Source organism: Triticum urartu, chromosome 2A (genome assembly GCF_056163025.1).
Source record: "Triticum urartu cultivar PI428250 chromosome 2A, HENAU_Tu73, whole genome shotgun sequence".
NCBI classification, from domain to species: domain Eukaryota; kingdom Viridiplantae; phylum Streptophyta; class Magnoliopsida; order Poales; family Poaceae; genus Triticum; species Triticum urartu.
The window spans coordinates 667,279,734-667,301,405 of record NC_141874.1 but is presented as its reverse complement, the minus strand read 5'-3'; the positions used below and the strand labels follow the sequence as shown (position 1 = coordinate 667,301,405).

The 21,672-nt window shown below is 41.9% G+C and overlaps 1 protein-coding gene across 1 annotated transcript; it reads right to left on the bottom strand.

The window, feature by feature from the left end:
- Nucleotides 1–421: 421 nt before the first annotated feature.
- On the bottom strand, nucleotides 422–5,337 carry LOC125539597 (uncharacterized). The gene is made up of 12 exons (XM_048703089.2): nucleotides 5,070–5,337; nucleotides 4,015–4,982; nucleotides 3,632–3,850; nucleotides 2,877–2,993; nucleotides 2,743–2,784; nucleotides 2,563–2,658; nucleotides 2,395–2,487; nucleotides 2,067–2,177; nucleotides 1,894–1,926; nucleotides 1,758–1,808; nucleotides 1,582–1,659; nucleotides 422–1,468 (listed from the first exon to the last, which is right to left on the bottom strand). Exons 2-12 carry the CDS (start codon nucleotides 4,969–4,971, stop codon nucleotides 1,463–1,465), a joined length of 1,803 nt encoding a protein of 600 aa, XP_048559046.1. The 5' UTR covers nucleotides 4,972–4,982; nucleotides 5,070–5,337; the 3' UTR covers nucleotides 422–1,462.
- Nucleotides 5,338–21,672: the final 16,335 nt, after the last annotated feature.

Below are 21,672 nucleotides of genomic sequence, written 5' to 3'. Positions count from 1 at the left end.
ACTGGCTGCAAATGGCCCGTTCGGCGATTTTCTGTGGCACCAGCTTCCGCATGATTTTGTTCTTCTGAGTTCTCCGTCAGAGTCAGAGTTGTGTTGTCTGGCTCTTCTGAGTTCTCCGTCAGAGTCGGAGTTGCGTTGTCTGGCCGTAGGTCGACATGTTATCAATTAGGGTAGGCTTTGCCCTGAGTGCTTTTGTCTCTGGGGTGGGCTTGACCCTTGTTGTTCTGGTTTTTGCTCAGTTTTTCGTAATTAACTGGGCAATTCTTTTCTGCTTAATTAATAGATGAGGCAATCTTTGCCTCCGTTTCAAAAGAAAAAAGATTAAACACGTAGATTGGCAGTAAAGTTTCTCCAAGATCTCTTGCTAACGAAACTCTTCCCTTGCATGTACGAATGTACATGGTCGTGTTATGTGCATAAACAGATATCAGTGGCCAAGAACAATTATCAAACTGGTGATTGACCGGAAATGACAAATCTATCTATAAATATAGATACACCAGTGGCCAAGATCTAAAACACACACACCTCTAACACTATTTCACTTCGCACACTACCAGACTTTCAATGGCACAACCAACCATCTTTCTGTCCCAACTCCTCCCCGTTGGTGTTGGTGGTAGTTTGTCCGGATCCTTGGCATAGTTAGCGATGTTGTCACAACTCCTCCACTCTCTTTCACGTGGAAAGAAACTTCCTTGCATGTTGCTATAACCTCCCTATAGCTTCTACAAATAAGAAAGTACAAGGACCTGCATGAACTTGCTAAATATACAGATACTTTCACGCCATCAGCTCGCTTTCAAAGCGCATTGTTCCCGTTTCCCTCATTACAAAAGCAACACAGACGCACACAAACAGGCTTTGATGGGCGCGGCGGCCTTTGCGCGCTAGTATGTAAAACTTGTGTTAAGTTACTGGGAACGAAACTGATGTGACTTAATGGATAGGGCTAGTAGAATACTCCTAGTGGCCAAGTGGCACATAAACAGAAAACCACAGAGGTGGCTGATAAAATCAAATGACGCAGGCGGTTGCAGGCACATACTCAAATCATCCATCTAATAGACTAGTAGTACTATACTACTGTACTCCCTCCGTTTCTTTTTACTCCGCATATAAGATCACAAAGTTTGACCAAATTTATATAAAAAAATATGAACATCTACAATACTGAAGCTATATAGTATGAACATACGTTTCATGGTGCATCTGATAGTATTGATTTCATATTGTGAATGTTTATATTTTTTAATATAAAGTTAGTCAAACTCTACAAAGCTTGACTTTGACCAAACCTTATATGCGGACTAAAAAGAAACGGAGGGAGTACTTTGTAAGAGCTACGAATCTGATCTAGTTCAGTATTCATTGCAGCAGCAAAAGTGCTGGAATCCATGAAAAGGCATCTTGAAGAAATGGAAGCTCCAAGGACGAAAAGCCAGGCCCAATATGCATCTTCTTAAACCTGCAAAAGTAAAATCATACAATCGCTGTTAGGGTGTTCATATAATTTGGTTACCTTTGACAGAAAAGATATCAAGTTATATGCAATTATAAACAAAGATTAGGATAGTATACCTCGGTAATCAATCCTATAGCTTTGGCAATGCATATCTTCTTTCTGATATACTCGTCAAAGAATTTGGGTTTTATCCTCTGTAAATAAATGATTTTTTCTTAGCGTAACGGTACCTTTGAAATAATATGTATACATATATATCATATCAAGATGCAATTTCTTTCGAGTACAGTACCAGCTTTTTAACTTTCTCTGTAATCAACTCCTGAGCTTTCTCCTCTGATACCTAAGGCAATCAGACGTGAAATCAAATCAAATATAAGAACATTTAATCCATTGGATCAATCCCACACGCATATCACAGTACTTACTTCCTTGGGAACACTTGCCGTGCAATGAAGAAACTGAAAAGGTGAAGAAAAGAAGCAAAAGAGATAAGCATGCACGTTACAAATTCTGGGCTTACAACTATCTGTGAAGCAAAAGAGATAAGCATGCATGTTGCAAATTCTGAGCTTACAATTATCTGTGAAGAAGAGCCTACCTCTAGTTTCATAAGGGAATGGTCATACTCTATGGCATACTTGATGCTATCTTGCCGCGACGGACACTTGTTCAGTAAATAGACTTCCTTCAAAGCATTTTCGAAACTCTCCTGTGCATTGTTGAGAAATGAGAATTACATGGATACTCAAAAAAAAAACAAGCATTACTGTATACATATACAGGGTTCATAAGCAACACGAATTAATCAGAATTACATGGATACTCAATAAGTGTGAAGAAGACTGGGTTACAATACTGAATTAATCAGAATTACATGCATACTCAATAAGTGTGCAGAAGACCGGGTTACAATACTGAATGCTAACCTTTTGTTGAGTGACTCGCTTCCATATCTCGAAATGGAGACCATCGGATCCGTTACACCACCTAGCCTCAATGCCCATGTAAGTAAGACAATCCTGCATCGAAATAATCAAACTGTTAAATGCAAAACCATGCCAAAATTAAGTTAGTGATTATGCTAGAGATCATACACTGAAGCCAATACGAACTAAATGAGTTGTGATCTTGGGAAAGCGAGTGGCAATCTTAGTTGCTTGATAAATTCCTCTGGTCCGTATTTTGCTTGCCTAAAGAACAGAGGAAATACCATTGATGACGTAACATATACAGAAAATTGCCATTCCATGATTTTTGTGCAGTCATGTACTTACAGTAGGAGAAGTATCGTTAACCGGTAGACAATCTTTCAACCACTGTATCAAGATAAAAAGAGAGGTTGTTAGTCCCATAATAAAAATCTAATGATTGCAGGAATGCTAGTCTTGCTTGATTTTGCGATGCACACCTTAAGTTCCCTTAATAATGTTTCAAAGTACTCGATGTATTCATGTTGCATCTCATAGCTATGAAAGTAACTGCGGTACAACTCCCAATCAGCATACTCCCAATCAAAAACAGCACCCTACATGAAAATGAAGGGAAAGAGGAAACATGATTTAGAATGACAAATAACATATGCCTTAATTAATATAATAATATAAATAGAGAGAAGATGACAAAAACAAGGTTTGATACAGGACAAGCAAAAATGTACTAATATTCGTAAAAGAGTATGTTGGTTCTCTTTAAAAGAAAATATTAAGTCACAGTACCATTTCCAACAGAAAAATATGCATAGAACTACTTTAGCAAAAGAAATATGAGCATCAAGAAAGGTAATAAAGCGGAAAGAAAAATATCCTGGTTGGCACTATGTTGAAGTAGTTAGCTGGCCAGTTTTTAACAGAGGCCGATAATTCAATGATGTACCTTTTCCAGCATAAAACATTATGAAATGGACCATCTAAGGAAAAGATAATTAACACCCAGTAAACATATCATGAACTCATCAATAACTCCACATAAATTGCTCTGTAATGTAGATCCTTACATAATAGATAACTTTTAAACCCTTTCTGAAAACAGGCCACGCAGATCATTTGTGTATATCATGGTGTTGAAATTATGATGAATGGTTCTAAATAGCCATACTAACACAGTGGAACACCAAAGGCAATTAAATGATTACAGGAACACTCAATGATCAGTTTATATACGTACATGATCCCGAGGCACTAGACGCTGGTAGTCATTCAGGCAAGCAAGCTTGCAGAGTTCAGGGTGGAAGAACCAGTCTAATACACCTTCTTCCTCCAAGAACCTAAAATATTGCATCTTCACGAGGAAATCTGTAGGAAATTCGTCCCTGTCAAGAAGCTCCACAGGGCAATCTTTCAGTTTATCATGGCACAACTCATTCTTAGACTCCTTTTGTGACAACTGCAGTCAATGATATCACCATTGGAATTAGATATGGATTATGAGATAAAAAACAGCATAAGCAGGATAGAACAAACTAACATCAATTCGCAAAACGCAAATGTATGGATTGATCCTTGAACAGCATTTGATGACTGAAAAATAGAGGCATGGATGGATGAAACCTTGTAGGATCTGATGCGATACACCGCGTGGCGGATGTCCATGTCATAAAGATCTGTATCATCCAATCTGATGGAAGTATCAACGGAGGGGTCGGAAGGCAGATTCATCAAGCATTTATAGTACTCCTCAAAGCCAATATCATCTCGCACTCCCAACTTGTTCAACTTTTGGGTTATGTACTCCACTTCTTTATCTATCTTGATTGCGGCAGATTCTTCCCTCTGTTCCGGGGTGGCAACAGTGTTGCCATGGTCGTTAGTATCGATGGGACGACTGGTACATTCATCGGAACAGTGGGAACTCGTTCTTGCTTTGAGTAGTGTAGTGGTTCTTTTCGCTGGAAAAGACGCATTGCCTTTCGTGTGCTTTTTCTCTCCGGCAAGATGTGCTTCAGTTTTGTGCTTCTTCTCTCCAGCAAGTCGTGCTTCAGTCTTGACAGGCCGCTGGATACCCTGCGTCTGCCCGCGGAGTTGATCAGGGGGGCATGTCTTCTCCTTTGCATTATGCGCCTGTGGAATCAGGCCTGTACCCACCTTCTCCCTTTGCTTCAGCGACATCTCTCCGGCAAGACTCTTGACAGGCCGCTGGATACCCTGCGTCTGCCGGCGGAGCAGATCAGGGGGGCAAGTCTTCTCCTTTGCATTATGCTTCTGATGTATTGAGGTTGTATCCCCCTTCTCCCCTCGCTTTTGCGACATCTCTCTACGGAAGCCCATAACCAGCGATGATGATCTCTCCTTTGCACTATCCAAACCCCTCTGTCGAATTCGATCCGGAGGTGCTAAGTGCTCCTGCACGATGTTCTCGTCTGCGAGGACATGCTTCGGCCCCATCGCGCCGCAAGTAGCCGCCTTATCCTTTGCGTGGTACGGCATCGCGCTCGCGGCAGCCTTGCCCTTTGCGTGGTGCGGCGTCGCGCTGGTAGCCGCCTTGTCCTTTCCGTGACACCGCTGCATCTCTCCAAACCCTAACCAACAACGGAGATTGAACACACATCATCGATAATGTTAACAAAAAAAATCCAAAAAAAGGGGGTATAAGGTCAGAGGGGTACCGGCGGTGGCGACCCGACGGCAATCTCGGCGACCGCCGCGGAGGTGGCTACGAGACAGAGCGAATCGATCTGAGACGAGCCAAGGAGACAAGACGCGCTAGAAGAAAACTCGGAGGCCCGAAGCGTCGCGGGAGGAATAGGAAGGGGAAGAACGGGAGGAAGATCTTTGAATCCGTATAAACCTGTAGCAGCAGCAGCCGCCGCCGCGTGGGTCGAGACTCGGGAGCGAGGTAGGACAAGAATCGATTTCTCTTTTTTTTTTAGGAAAAAAGGAATCGATTTCTTTTATTTGGGGAAGGAGGAGGCCGCAGGTCAGTATCGGATATCCTTTTCCCTGGCGTGTATGAGATGATATCCTTTTGTTATATTTCTGTTCGTTTTCTTTTATATACTTTTACAAATTTCAAAAAAAATGTTCAAGAATTTAGAAAATATTTGTGCATTTCAGAAATGCCCAGATATTGAAGAAAAAAGTTCACATATCCAAAAAAGTGTTCACAAATTCAAAACATGTTCGTCATTTTAAAAATGTTCGTGATTTTGAAAAATGTTCGCAATTCCAAAGAAGTTCATGAATTCAAAATACGATTGCGTATTTAAATATTCTTGCAAATTCAAAAAAGAATGTGAGTTCAGAAAAATGTTCTCAAGTTCAACAATTGTTCGTGCATTCAAAACAAAAATTAAAAGAGTTCACCAATTGAAAAAAAACTGCAAATTTCAAAAAGTTGTTTGCATACTAAAAAAATGTTTCTCTCCCGGTCTTTCTAGTTCTCACCCTCCCAGAAAAGAAGGGAAAGATTGCGATGTCTGTGAATTCAAATAAAGATTGCGAGTACGAAAAATCTTCGCAGGATTGGAACGATGTCTGTGAATTCAAATAATGTTTGCATATTAAAAAGATGTTAGCAAATTCAAAATAGGTAGGAGAAAATAGAAAAGTATCATCAAATTTAAAAATGTTCATAAATTCAAAAAAATACAAATTCAAAAAGTGCTCATGGAATTGCCAAAATATTCGTGAGTACAAAAAAATGTACGGGATTTTGAAAATGAAAAATGCATAAAAAAGACATAAAAAAAAATTCTGGAAAGGGAGTCTCTAGTTGGGTCGGCCCATGCGCAGCCGCACTTATGGGGTACGGGATAGGTCGCTGTCGTGTGGGCTTCGTATTGGGAAGCGCTAGGCATCAGACTACTGCAAATTTGCACCTATTAGACTAATCCATAGCCAATGGATAGGAAAGTGTTGGAGCGTGGGATTAGAACGCCCTGTTACGTGAGAGTTTCCACCTGATTAGGAGTAAGTCCTTGATTGATTTTATCACTTTCCTTACTAATTGCTTCCAGAAAAATCTGCCCTAATTAACTGCTCGCAAAAAATCCGTCCTAATTAACTCCTTCAAGATTCATTTTATGTTCCAAATATAGATTCTATTTTTTTTGCGTATATTGTTTGTTATTTCTTAGAACTGGATGTTTGAAGCAAAACATTGGAACATAGGCTATTCAAAATCTGAGTGCTTGAAGCACAGTACACCAATGTTGGAAGCATAACTGATTAATGCACAAGGAGAAGTGTATCCAGCCATGTATGAAGCGTGATGCACCATTGTAGGAAGCATGATTAGTGTGTAAGAAAAACTTTGTGCCTTATCTTCTCATACTCGTTGTTTCCATCGTATGCTCCGATTTCATAGGTCCTTCGTATGCGTGATATTATTTGGGCGTGGAAGCACTTGTGTGGTGGTGAGCTAGGTAGGAAGCACATACTGTGATAGGTGGAAACATGGTTTACTAAAATTGAAAGCATATATTACTTGAACTGTGTACATAAAGGACTTGTGTGGTAGTAAGGACTAGGAATTGAACCATTCATTCAGTTTCGTGCTTCCACGTCAATCGGAGATTCTTTCGATTTGGCAAAATCTTATGTATAGTGCACCATTTCTATTCTTTTTTGTTTCTGGCACAATGAAGATGTATTTTAGAGAACAGTAAATTGTTTCCAATGTTCCATTAAATTGCTTCCTAGGAAACAAATATTTCTTATCAAATAGTCTTATTTACCATTGAAACTAGATTGGTTTAAAACCAAAAATACTAATGCTTCCAAAGAAATGACAATATGCGTCCAAAGAAATAACAATTTCGGACACTACCAAGTCGATGGCCGACATGCTTCCTTTTCAGTGTTGGCCATGCTTGCTACTGATGCTAGTCATGCTTCCCTGTGATGATAGTCATGCATTTTTCAAATGGTGGGTGTTTTTCCTTCCATCATCACGTGGTGAGCGGCATCAAGGAGTGACATGAATAGAGAAAGGCCAACGATGCCATTAGCTAAGGTCCTCGTTGAAAACAAAGTAGTTCAGTTGAGAATGCGAGGCATGGTTTCATGTAGCTAGGCGCACGAGCTCCCGTCGTTTGATGATCCCTCCCCGATGCATGTTGAGCGTCCATGCTAGGATGGCGTCAGGTCCAACTACTGAGGGGACGACATCCCGATGTGGAGTATCATGGAGTATATCATGTGACGGTTGGCACCACAATACCATCTACTGTGGTGATGCAAGTGCGAGGACCTTGTCCCTCGCACCATCGCCATATGGACAGAAGTGTTGCTTCTTACAAACTTCTTCTTTGCTTCCTGTAATCCAAGTACATAATCATGCGATGGAGCTAGCAAAATCTTATGAACAAATCAAAGATAAATGGATAAGAACTCTACATACTACAATGCTTCAACAACGGAAATATCCCTACGGAAAAAAGAACAATACCTAGGTCAGAACCTGTTGGGAACGCAATAATTTCAAAAAAATTCCTACGATCACGCAAGATCTATCTAGGAGAAGCATAGCAACGAGCGGGGAGAGTGTGTCCACGTACCCTCATAGACCGAAAGCGGAAGCGTTTTATCAACGCGATTGATGTAGTCATACGTCTTCACGATCCGACCGATCTCAACACCGAACGTACGACACCTCCGTGTTCAGCACACGTTCAGCTCGATGACGTCCGTCGTACTCTTGATCCAGTTGAGGCCGAGGGAGAGTTCCGTTAGCACGACAGCGTGGCGACGGTGATGATGAAGTTACCGGCGCAGGGCTTCCCCTAAGCACTACGACGATATGACCGAGGTGTGTAACCGTGGAGGGGGGCACCGCACACGGCTAAGAGAAACTTTGATGTACCTTTGGGGTGCCCCCCTCCCACGTATATAAAGGGGGGAGGGAGGAGGAGGCCGGCCAGGAGGAGGCACGCCCAAGGAGGGGGGGAGTCCTACTCCAAGTAGGATTCGCCCCCCCTTTCCTACTTCCACAAGGAGAAGGGGGGAAGGAGAGGGAGAAGAGACTGAAAGGGGGCCCGACCCCCTAGCCCTAGTCCAATTCGGTTTGGGCTAGGGGGGGGGGCGTGCCACACCTTGGCCTGCCTCCTCTCTTCACCACTAGGCCCAATAACTTCCCGGGGGGGGGGGGTCCAGTAACCCCCGGTACTCCGAAACTTATCCGAAACGACCCGAACCATTCCGGTGTCCGAATGTAACCTTCCAATATATCAATATTTATGTCTCAACCATTTCGAGACTTCTCGTCATGTCCGTGATCTCATCCGGGACTCTGAACAACCTTCGGTACATCAAATCACATAACTCATAATACAAATCGTCATCGAACGTTAAGCGTGCGGACCCTACGGGTTCGAGAACTATGTAGACATGACCGAGACACATCTCTGGTCAATAACCAATAGCGGAACCTGGATGCTCATATTGGCTCCTACATATTCTACGAAGATCTTTATCGGTCAAACCGCATAACAACATACGTTGTTCCCTTTGTCATCAGTATGTTACTTGCCCGAGATTCGATCGTCGGTATCATCATACCTAGTTCAATCTCGTTACTGGCAAGTCTCTTTACTCGTTCCGTAATGCATCATCCCGCAACTAACTCATTAGTCACATTGCTTGCAAGGCTTATAGTGATGTGCATTACCGAGAGGGCCCAGAGATACCTCTCCGAAACATGGAGTGAAAAATCCCAATCTCGGTCTATGCCAACTCAACAAACATCATCGGAGACACCTGTAGAGCATCTTTATAATCACCCAGTTACGTTGTGACGTTTGATAGCACACTAAGTGTTCCTCCGGTATTCGGGAGTTGCGTAATCTCATAGTCATAGGAACATGTATAAGTCATGAAGAAAGCAATAGCAATAAACTAAACGATCATAGTGCTAAGCTAATGGATGGGTCTTGTCCATCACATCATTCTCTAATGATGTGATCTCGTTCATCAAATGACAACTCATGTCTATGGCTAGGAAACTTGACCATATTTGATTAACGAGCTAGTCAAGTAGAGGCATACTAGGGACACTCTGTTTGTCTATGTATTCACACATGTACTAAGTTTCCGGTTAATACAATTCTAGCGTGAATAATAAACATTTATCATGATATAAGGAAATATAAATAACAACTTTATTATTGCCTCTAGGGCATATTTCCTTCAGTCTCCCACTTGCACTAGAGTCAATAATCTAGATTACATAGTAATCATTCTAACACCCATGGAGTCTTGGTGTTGATCATGTTTGCTCGTGAGAGAGGCTTAGTCAACGGGTCTGCAATATTCAGATCCGTATGTATCTTGCAAATCTCTATGTACCCTTCCGACACTTGATGACGGATGGAATTGAAGCGTCTCTTGATGTGCTTGGTTCTCTTGTGAAATCTGGATTCCTTCGCCAAGGCTATTGCTCCAGTATTGTCACAAAAGATTTTCATTGGACCCGATGCACTAGGTATGACACCCAGATCAGATATGAACTCCTTCATCCAGACTCCTTCATTTGCTGCTTCCGAAGCAGCTATGTACTCCGCTTCACACATAGATCCCGCCACGATGCTTTGCTTAGAACTGCACCAACTGACAGCTCCACCGTTCAATATAAACACGTATATATCCGATTTGTGACTTAGAGTCATTCGGATCAGTGTCAAAGCTTGCATCGACGTAACCATTTACGACGAGCTCTTTGTCACCTCCATAAACGAGAAACATATCCTTAGTCCTCTTTAGGTATTTCAGGATGTTCTTGACCGCTGTACAGTGATCCATTCCTGGATTACTTTGGCACCTCCCTGCTATACTAATAGCAAGGCACACATCAGGTCTGGTACACAGCATTGCATACATGATAGAACCTATGGCTGAAGCATAGGGAATGACTTTCATTTTCTCTATATCTTCTGCAGTGGTCGGGCATTGAGTCTGACTCAACTTCACACCTTGTAACACAGGCAAGAACCCTTTCTTTGCTTGATCCATTTTGAACTTCTTCAAAACTTTATCAAGGTATGTGCTTTGTGAAAGTCCAATTAAGCGTCTTGATCTATCTCTATAGATCTTGACGCCCAATATGTAAGCAGCTTCACTGAGGTCTTTCATAGAAAAAAAAATCTTATTCAAGTATCCCTTTATGCTATTCAGAAATTCTATATCATTTCCAATCAACAATATGTCATCCGCATATAAGATTAGAAATGCTACAGAGCTCCCACTCACTTTCTTGTAAATACAGGCTTCTCCAAAAGTCCATATAAAACCATATGCTTTGATCACACTATCAAAACGTTTATTCCAACTCCGAGAGGCTTGCACCAGTCCATAACTGGGTCGCTGGAGCTTGCACACTTTGTTAGCATCCTTTGGATTCATAAAACCTTCTGGTTGCATCATATACAACTTTTCTTCCAGAAATTCATTCAGGAATGCAGTTTTGACATCCATTTGCCAAATTTCATAATCATAAAATGCGGCAATTGCTAACATGATTCGGACAGACTTAAGCATCGCTACGGGTGAAAAAGTCTCATCGTAGTCAACTCCCTGAACTTGTCGAAAACCTTTCGCAACAAGTCGAGCTTTGTAAACAGTAACATTACCGTCAACGTCATTCTTCTTCTTGAAGATCCATTTATTCTCTATGGCTTGCTGATCATCGGGCAAGTCAACCAAAGTCCATACTTTGTTCTCATTCATGGATCCCATCTCAGATTTCATGGCCTCAAGCCATTTTGCGGAATCTGGGCTCATCATCGCTTCCTCATAGTTTGTAGCTTCGTCATGGTCAAGTACCATGACCTCTAGAACAGGATTGCGGTACCACACTGGTGCGGATCTTACTCTGGTTGACCTATGATACGTCTCCAACGTATCTATAATTTTTGATTGCTCCATGCTATATTATCTACTATTTTGGACATTATTGGGCTTTATTATCCACTTTTATATTATTTTTGGGACTAACCTATTAACCGGAGGCCCAGCCCAGAATTGCTGTTTTTTGCCTATTTCAGAGTTTCGAAGAAAAGGAATATCAAACGGAGTCCAAACGGAATGAAACCTTCGGGAACGTGATTTTTAGGAAGATTATGATCCGGGAGACTTGGACCCTACATTAAGAAAGAAAGGAGGAAGCCACGAGGTAGGGGGGCGCGCCCTCCACCCTCGTGGGCCCCCTGTTGCTCCACCGGCGTACTCCTTCCTCCTATATATACCTACGTACCCCCAAACGATCAGATACGGAGCCAAAAACCTAGTTCCACCGCCGCAACCTTCTGTACCCACGAGATCCCATCTTGGGGCCTGTTCCGGAGCTCCGCCGGAGGGGGCATCCATCACGGAGGGCTTCTACATCATCACCATAGCCTCTCCAATGAAGTGTGAGTAGTTTATCTCAGACCTTCGGGTCCATAGTTAGTAGCTAAATGGATTCTTCTCTCTTTTTGGATCTCAATACAATGTTCCCCCCTCTCTTGTGGAGATCTATTTGATGTAATCTTCTTTTTGCGGTGTGTTTGTTGAGATAGATGAATTGTGGGTTTATGATCAATATTATCTATGAACAATATTTGAATCTTCTCTGAATTCTTTTATGTATGATTGGTTATCTTTGCAAGTCTCTTCGAATTATCAGTTTGGTTTGGCCTACTAGATTGATCTTTCTTGCAATGGGAGAAGTGCTTAGCTTTGGGTTCAATCTTGCGGTGTCCTTTCCCAGTGACAGCAGGGGCAGCAAGGCACGTATTTTATTGTTGCCATTGAGGATAACAAGATGGGATTTTATCATTGTGCATGAATTTATCCCTCTACATCATGTCATCTTGCTTAAGGCGTTACTCTGTTTTCATGAACTTAATATTCTTGATGCATGCTGGATAGCGGTCGATGAGTGGAGTAATAGTAGTAGATGCAGACAGGAGTCGGTCTACTTGTCTCGGACGTGATGCCTATATACATGATCATACCTAGATATTCTCATAACTATGCTCAATTCTGTCAATTGCTCAACAGTAATTCGTTCACCCACCATAAAATACTTATGCTCTTGAGAGAAGCCTCTAGTGAAATCTATGCCCCCCGGGTCTATCTTCATCATATTAATCTTCCAACACTTAGTTATTTCCTTTGCTTTTTTACTTTGCTTTTATTTTACTTTGCATCTTTATCACAAAAATACCAAAAATACTATCCTATCATATCTATCAGATCTCACTCTCGTAAGTGACCGTGAAGGGATTGACAACCCCTTATCGCGTTGGTTGCGAGGAGTTATTTGTTTTGTGGAGGTACGAGGGACTCACACATAGCCTCCTACTGGATTGATACCTTGGTTCTCAAAAACTGAGGAAAATACTTACGCTACTTTGCTGCATCATCCTTTACTCTTCAAGGAAATCCAACGTAGTGCTCAAGAGGTAGCAAGAAGGATTTCTGGCGCCGTTGCCGGGGAGTCTACGCAAAAGTCAACATACCAAGTACCTATCACAAATCCCTTATCTCCCGCATTACATTATTTGCCATTTGCCTCTCGTTTTCCTCTCCCCCACTTCACCCTTGCCGTTTTATTCGCCCTCTCTTTTCCGTTTGCCTTTTTTTCGCTTGCTTTTTGTTTGCTCGTGTGTTGGATTGCTTTGTTTGTCACGATGCCTCAAGATAATACCAAATTGTGTGACTTTACCAATACCAACAATAATGATTTCCTTAGCACTCCGATTTCTCCTCTTACCAATACTGAATCTTGTGAGATCAATACTGCTTTGTTGAATCTTTTCATGAAAGATCAATTTGCCGGCCTTCCTAGTGAAGATGCCGCTACTCATCTAAATAGCTTTGTTGATTTGTGTGATATGCAAAAGAAAAAAGATGTTGATAATGATATTGTTAAATTGAAGCTATTTCCTTTTTTGCTTAGAGATCGTGCTAAAGCTTGGTTTTCGTCTTTGCCTAAAAATAGTATTGATTCTTGGAACAAGTGCAAAGATGCTTTTATCTCTTAAGTATTTTCCTCCCTCTAAGATCATCTCTCTTAGAAACAATATTATGAATTTTAAGCAACTTGATCATGAACATGTTGCACAAGCTTGGGAGAGGATGAAGTTAATGATACGTAACTGCCCTACTCATGGTTTGAATTTTTTCGATGATTATACAAATTTTTTATTCCGGATTGAATTTTGCTTCTAGAAATCTTTTAGATGCGGCCGCGGGAGGCACTTTTATGGAAATCACTTTAGGAGAAGCTACTAAACTCCTAGATAATATTATGGTTAATTATTCTGAATGGCACACTGAAAGATCTACTAATAAAAAAGTGCATGCAATAGAAGAAATTAATGTTTTGAGTGGAAAGATGGATGAACTTATGAAATTATTTGCTACTAAGAGTGTTTCTTCTAATCCTAATGATATGCCTTTGTCTACTTTGATTGAGAATAATAATGAATCTATGGATGTGAATTTTTTTGGTAGGAATAATTTTGGTAACATCGTGTATAGAGGAAACTTTAATCCTAGGCCTTATCCTAGTAATTCCTCTAATAATTATGGAAATTCCTATAACAACTCTTATGGAAATTTTAATAAGATGCCCTCTGAATTTGAGACTAGTGTTAAAGAGTTTATGAATTTGCAAAAGAATTTCAATGCTTTGCTCGAAGAGAAATTGCTTAAAGTTGATGAATTGGCTAGGAACGTTGATAGAATTTCTCTTGATGTTGATTCTTTAAAGCTTAGATCTATTCCTCCTAAGCATGATATCAATGAGTCTCTCAAAGCCATGAGAATTTCCATTGATGAGTGCAAAGAAAGAACCGCTAGGATGCATGCTACGAAAGATGCCTTTATTAAAGCGTGTTCTTCTAATTCCTATGAAAATAAAGATGAAGATCTAAAAGTTATTGATGTGTCCCCTATTAAATCTTTGTTTTGCAATATGAATCTTGATAATGATGGGACTGAATATGATCCACCTTTACCTAGAAGGCGTTCTAAAAATTTGGAGTTTTTAGATCTTGATGCTAAAATTGATAAAAGTGGGATTGAAGAAATCAAAACCCTAGATGTTGCTAAACCCACTCTTTTGGATTTCAAGGAATTTAATTATGAAAATTGCTATTTGATTGATTGTATTTCCTTGTTGCAATCCGTGCTAAATTCTCCTCATGCTTATAGTCAAAATAAAGCTTTTACCAAACATATCGTTGATGACTTGATGCAATCTTATGAAGAAAAACTTGAGTTGGAAGCTTCTATCCCTAGAAAACTTTATGATGAGTGGGAACCAACTATTAAAATTAAGATTAAGGATCATGAGTTCTATGCTTTATGTGATTTGGGTGCTAGTGTTTCCACTATTCCCAAAACTTTGTGCGATTTGCTAGATTTCCGTGATTTTGATGATTGCTCTCTAAACTTGCACCTTGCGGATTCCACTATTAAGAAACCTATGGAAAGAATTAATGATGTTCTTATTGTTGCAAATAGGAACTATGTGCCCGTAGATTTTATCGTTCTTGATATAGATTGCAATCCTTCATGTCGTATTATTCTTGGTAGACCTTTTCTTAGAACGATTGGTGCAATTATTGATATGAAGGAAGGGAATATTAGATTCCAATTTCCATTAAAGAAGGGCATGAAACACTTCCCTAGGAAGAAAATAAAATTACCATATGAATCTATCATGAGAGCCACTTATGGATTGCCTACCAAAGATGGCAATACCTAGATCTATTCTTGCTTTTATGCCTAGCTAGGGGCGTTAAACGATAGCGCTTGTTGGGAGGCAACCCAATTTTATTTTTAGTTTTTTTGCTTTTCCTTCTGTTTAGGAATAAATCCTTGTTCTAGCCTCTGGTTAGATGTGTTTTTATGTTTTAATTAGTGTTTGTGCCAAGTTAAACCTATAGGATCTTCTTGGATGATAGTTATTTTATCTTGCTGTAATTTCCAGAAACTCTTTGTTCACGAAAACAATTGTTAAAAATCACCAGAACGTGATAAAATAGTGATTCCAATTGATGCTGATCAATAAACAAATTGCTTAGGTTGTCCTATTTTGGCTGATTTTGTGTAGGTCCAGAAGTTTGCGTTAGTTACAGATTACTACAGACTGTTCTGTTTTTGACAGATTCTGTTTTTAGTGTGTTGTTTGCTTATTTTGATGAATCTATGGCTAGTAAAATAGTTTATAAACCATAGAGAAGTTGGAATACAGTAGGTTTAACACCAATATAAATAAAGAATGAGTTCATTACAGTACCTTGAAGTGGTCTTTTGTTTTCTTTCGCTAACGGAGCTCACGAGATTTCTGTTGAGTTTTGTATTGTGAAGTTTTCATGTTTTGGGTGAAATCTTTTGATGGATTTACTACAAAAAAAAGACACATCCGTGACATTTTGGGCCAAACGAATTTTTTTTCTGTCATACATATGACACTTCTATGACGATAATTGTGACAAAACCCGGTATCATCATAGATGTGGTGGGCTCCTACTTCTATGACAAAAAATCATGACAGAAAATGGGCTTTTCGTCCTGGGCGGGCCGGAGACGCAGCTGCATGACATTCTTTGGGCCGTCCATGACGGAAAATCCCGTGGTAGAAGTGAGGGCGAGGAAAATTTCGGGGAGTTCCCGGTTACGGTGGGAGGTCGGGGGCCGAGCGATGCGCGTTTCTCTCGTACACGTACGCGCGTGTGTGCGAGGCGTTGGCTCTAACTGAACCCGAGCGAGGCGTTGGTTTTTAACTAAAACCGAGCGATTGCACTGCAGGCTACGCGTTACTGAACCTGAGCGATCGATGGCTGTTAACTGAACCCGATCGAGCAATTCCTTCGCTACCGCTGCTAACTGAAGCCGATCGATGCTGCCTCTGGGATGAATAGTGAGCGTTGCGGGGGGCACTACAAGAAATATGTCAACTTGTGACCACCACTATTGGTCACTGAAATGTCATGGTTTTTCATTTGCGACCTTTTTGTGACCAAAAACAGAAGGTCAAAAGCTGGCGGTCATAAACTGACTATAGCGACCTTCTCTGTGAGAAGGTCGTAGATGTTTACGACCAAAATAAGCCTACTGTTGTGTTTTGGTCACTAGCTGTCTGACCAGGCCACGTAGGCATCCAGCATGGCAAGCTGATGTGGCACAAGATTCAGCCCAGTCCGATTCAGCGTTTTACATGGGCCGAGCCCATTAATTCAGCCTTTTAGGATTTTTTTGCTTGATGTTTTGGGCCTTTTCTATAATGGGCTTTTACCTTCCACATAGTTTGTTTGCTTTTTGTTTCTGTTTTCTATTTGAGTCGAGGCCTGCTTATAATACTTCTGAATAGCTTTTCAGCCCAGGTTATTTTGGGCCATGGCATCTTAATAGTATGAGTATATTTGGGCCGTGGCCACTACCAGGTCTAGTAAGAACAATTTTTTCTAGAGAATTTAATGTTCAAGTAAAATGTACACAAGACATTACAGGGAAATAGCACATACAACAGCAGATAAATTTTCGTTTCACTCCTACTACAGCTCACTACAACATAGACAGTACATGACACTTCATCCTTCAATTTTTTGCCAGGCACTAGACGAGTACATCTCACTTCAAATAAACAGTACTGTTCTCGGAAGCAAAATACACCACCACACGCCATGGTGCACCATCTTACTCGATCTGGCCTCAAGGAACTAGCAGCGCTGCTTGCTCCTTTGGCCCAGAGCTCCTTGCTGTAGAGGATGGCTGAAACTCGGATGCGGAGCTCCCTGCACATGACATATTGTGTCAATGCTTGCAGCAACAGAAAGAACTCACATACCATAGAACTTGCACAGTAATGTATCAACCACCAAACAGTATGAAGCAAAAACAAACAAGAGGGGGAGGAGTTTATACTTGATCTTCTTGAGCCTCTCCTTAAGCAAAAGCATCATCCAAGGTAATCGTCTAAACAAGAACACTGCTTAAGATTCTGGAAATGGACCAACACAGTAGTAGTGAAGCTATGCGGGGATCTTTGTGAAGCAGTTTATCGCTTCTTGGAGACACCAACAGTCTTTCCTCTCCTGCCCCAGTAGTGATGCAGACCACGATGGTTCCTGGGAAAGAGAGCAAGGTTTCAAGCATAAGTGATCGCTCATACATCTATGCACTAAGGAAAAATGCTACTGCTGCAACAGTGAAGTTTTAAGGAATCAGCCATCAGGCATCAGCATACATCTATTGGAAATAGAGCATTGATATACAGATCAGCTGTGTCACATACAAGGTACACTAGAAAGGTATAAATGAATACATTGACAATCATCAATACCAGATTGCAAGACATAACAATTATGTACCTAAGAAAGTCGACAATGGCATATGGCAGGATATGAAATCGGATACAAGTAATAGACAAACTAGTTCCAACAGATTGACTGAATTGAACTGGTATATAACCAAGTTAGAGCTGGCAGAAGTTGCAGGTAAATACACATCCATAGAGCTAACGGTAGCAAAAGATGACTTCGGTCTCTGCTTGACTAATGAATCAGTACATCTTCAAGCGAAAAATCATGAAGATCACACTACGATGTCCCTAACAACAGTAGAAGCTCAGATGTGTGACAATATTTCGTAATATACAAGCCTCAGCTACAACTTTCTGCTTAACATGCAAATAAAAATCAGCCACTTATTGCTTATTTCATGCTTCAATTTTTATTTTCAGTTTTGTTATAATAATCTGTATGCATAGGTACAGTCCTATACTTGTTTGGGAAGTCAAGATATTCATGTCAATAATTATATAGAGCCTCTTGACTGGCGACGTACACGTCTAGGTAAACTATCCAGCAACGCGTAGTAGAGCACCTGCACCGTACATCCACACATATACGAATCATTCGACAAGCCAATCAACAAGAAAGGAGATCGAGATTTCAAAGTGGGGAGGAAGCAGCTAACCGTCCAAAGAAGATGGACCAGTTATAGATGGAGAGGTAGGCACGCTTGAGTGTGGATGCCATCGCTGCTGCCGTCATCTGGATCGGGGTGTCAGGGAGGAAGCAATCCGAAGCAAGAAGAACTGAGAAAAATGAAAAGTATCAGCAGCCAGAAGCATGTAGGCAACAGTACTGGATAATCTGTTGCTGCATATAAATACTGAATTACAACAACAGACATGCTTTGAAAACTACATTACATATTACAACAGCATAATAAAAATGTACTCAAATATATTCACAGAAGCACACAGACCATATATTAGTCCTTTCACAATTGGAGTAAGAAATGCAAGGATAGTTATAACTTGGAAGTTTCGCATTAATAGCCTAATAACAAATTTCAAATAAAAACAGTATTAGTTCTAATATTATATGCCAAAGTAGAAAAGAAAGCCTCGCAGTTCTCTCAGTTATCACAAAAGTAATATGCCACTTTGATCCAAGCTTAAGTGGGCAGAAAAGAGACAGCATGGATCACATATGATATGTGCTAGCCACAGAGGCAAGCTCACAGAAACAAACAAAGGGCCTGGTAGAATATGATGATACGGTTGTTCTCAGGCGAGGAAATAAAAAATTCAATAACATAAGCTAATTTCAGGGACCATAATGGCGCTGCATCAAGTGCAATTCAATTTCATGCCTGCATCAGATGAAATGAAGCAATAGCAAAGCTACGATTCACCTTAAACTATTCCTACTTAATTACTTATGCCAAGTGACAGGACATCTAGAGGAATGAACAGACTTGTCACACAGCGAGCTCCATAATGGAAAGAAGCCAACACAAAAAACTGAGTCTTCTTAGTGAATCAACTCATTACTGAATCTTCTCAGTGAATCAACTAGTACTACAACCAAATTCAGTGAATTAAGCTACTCCATTTTGAAGTACTGCTCGAGTGCTCAAACATGAAGATATACAAGTACTACAGGTTTCTCGAAGGCGTAGAATCGACCTAGCGTGTCACAAGAGACATATTAGTACATTTTGTTGGTGAGGCAAGGAAACATATAGCACTATGTACCGCATCTAGAGAATTATGCCCAGTTCACTTCATTTGGAGTTAATAAACTCGATAACTATCACTGGCAGTAAGACACCACTACTACAAGAACTATTGTAGTAGTTGAGGAAGAAGATTATAGTACAGTACTACTACACATGTGTACTAACTAGTAATAGGATACACACAAGTAACTAGGAGTAGTAGTAGAAGGGACCTAGATAATACCCAAGACACGTACTGCTAGTAAATTGTTGTTATGGGTGAGACAAGAGAGCAGGTGGTACTCTGTGGTGCTGCTAGGAAGGGAATTATGGCCACTCAAAATAAATTAACAGTGAGTAGTCGATGGAGTGTCACTAGCAGCAAGATAGCACTACTCTTCTAGTACTCCAGCAAGAAGAATAAAGTATATAATACACATGCAAGGCATTTAGCTGGAGAATACATAACCAGGATTAGAAAAACATGGCATAAATGGGTAGTTTGGCATTTGCTATGCTGTACAACATTGGGCTGCTGAATTTAGTTACTTATGCAGAATCTTCCCTGATTCGAGTAAACTTATTGTTATGGCTCTAAAGAGGTTAGCGCAGCCAACTCCATCTGGTTGGGCTGATGGCTTGGCAGCGGAGCTGCTTGCATGTTCTTCTGGAAGCTCATGCCCTTGAGGTCCACTCGCGGACGGCGGGGTCGATCACGTCCTTGTACACCTTGTCCTGCCCTTGCACATACACCTCCTGCACCGACCCACACACACATTCATTCATTCATTCATTCAGCAGCATCACCAAGTGTATGCATGCGTATGGAGCAGAGCAGAGGAGAGGATTCATGGAGGAGTACCTGCCATCCGAATGGGTAGACGAAGGAGTAGCCGGCCTTCTTGTCGATGACCGGCATGAACTTGCCGTCCGCCGCCGCGACTGTGCAGTACCTTTGTTGGGGCTAGCTGGCGCCATGGCCCTGACGGTGGCGGAGAGCAGCCTCCGCGCCGGCGTCTTGGCGGTCGGGGAAGGGAGGCCGAGGCCATGGCCGTGGAGGGAACTCGTCGCCGGTGAGCACGATGGAGTGCAGGCACTTGGCCCTGTCCTCCTCATCCAGCGGGTACGGCAGGGACGCGCCCGCGAGGGCGTACAGGTCAGCGAAGATGTAGGCCCCAGCGACGCCGGCCTCGGCAGCGACCTTGCGGAGCGAGCCGCCGGTGCGGGAGGAGTTGAGGCGGCCGAGGTCAAGCCCGGAGATGATCCCCGACGGCGCCGCCTCGAGGGCCTGCCGGTGCGCGCGCACGGAGGGCCGCGCTGGTGCGCCCTGCCCGCCCGCCGCCTCGTCTACGTGCAACGGTGGTTGGATCTGGATGGGGATGGCCGTGTGGCTGTGGTGTAGCGAGTAGAGGTGGCGGAGGCGATGGGGAAAAGGGAGCGTGAGCGGTAGCGGCGAAGGGGATAAGCGTACAGCGCCATGGCGGGCCGGCGAGGAAGGGGCGGAGGCGGCGGCAAGGTTCTTGGCCGGAGAAGGGGAGGAGGGGAAAGGTGGGAGGAAATCTATGGGCTGGTTGCGGCGGGCGGGCGATGATTTTGCACTAGAGGTAGATAGAACTAGAGGAGATGGGGATGAGGTGGGAGGGAAGCGGAGAGGAGGGGGAGAGGCCGTCGGCGGCAAGGTTTGGGAGGGAGGCGAGGGGGGGATGGGATCGGGGTGGGTGGCGGCGGCGATGTGGGAGACGAGGGGAGCGAGATCTGGATCGAGCAAGGAGAGGGGAGCTGCTAGGGTTTGGGTTGGGTTGGTTTGAGAGGGGACCTGAGAGACGTTGGATCCATCGGATGTGGACGGTCCAGATCGGCTAAGGGGGGTGATCCGCGTGAAGAGCTCTGATTGGTTCAGAAAAATTATGATTTAGAATAGTTTCTATGTACTAAAACTAGGAGGGTTTTGTGAAGCAACCATCAAAAATATTTTGCAAAATGGCACAACTAAAATTTTCTATCAATTTAGAGCATATTTTATGGATGATAGCCAGTTTGCATGCAATTTTTTAATCTTTGTAGCTATTTTTAATCATTATTCGAGTGCCCAAAATGAGTTTTTTTGTGAAGGGCCTACCAAATAATTGTTGAAAAATTGTACCAAATCATTTTTCTAAAATACTAGGACATATTTAAACCACAATTTACCAAATTGTTGGGTGTCAGAAGTTTTGATCCACCTCTGGTGAAAAAGACAAATTTCCGCCGATTCAACTGGTAGCGGGTCAA

What these genes read in the sequence shown, in the direction of transcription:
- LOC125539597 (XM_048703089.2), bottom strand. Translation starts at nt 4,971, where the DNA reads ATGCAGCGGTGTCACGGAAAGGACAAGGCGGCTACCAGCGCGACGCCG. An exon ending in TTAACGATACTTCTCCTACT is followed by an intron (nt 2,659 to 2,742) that starts GTAAGTACATGA and finishes TCTGTTCTTTAG; the next exon opens with GCAAGCAAAATACGGACCAG. An exon ending in AGCGAGTCACTCAACAAAAG is followed by an intron (nt 2,178 to 2,394) that starts GTTAGCATTCAG and finishes AACAATGCACAG; the next exon opens with GAGAGTTTCGAAAATGCTTT.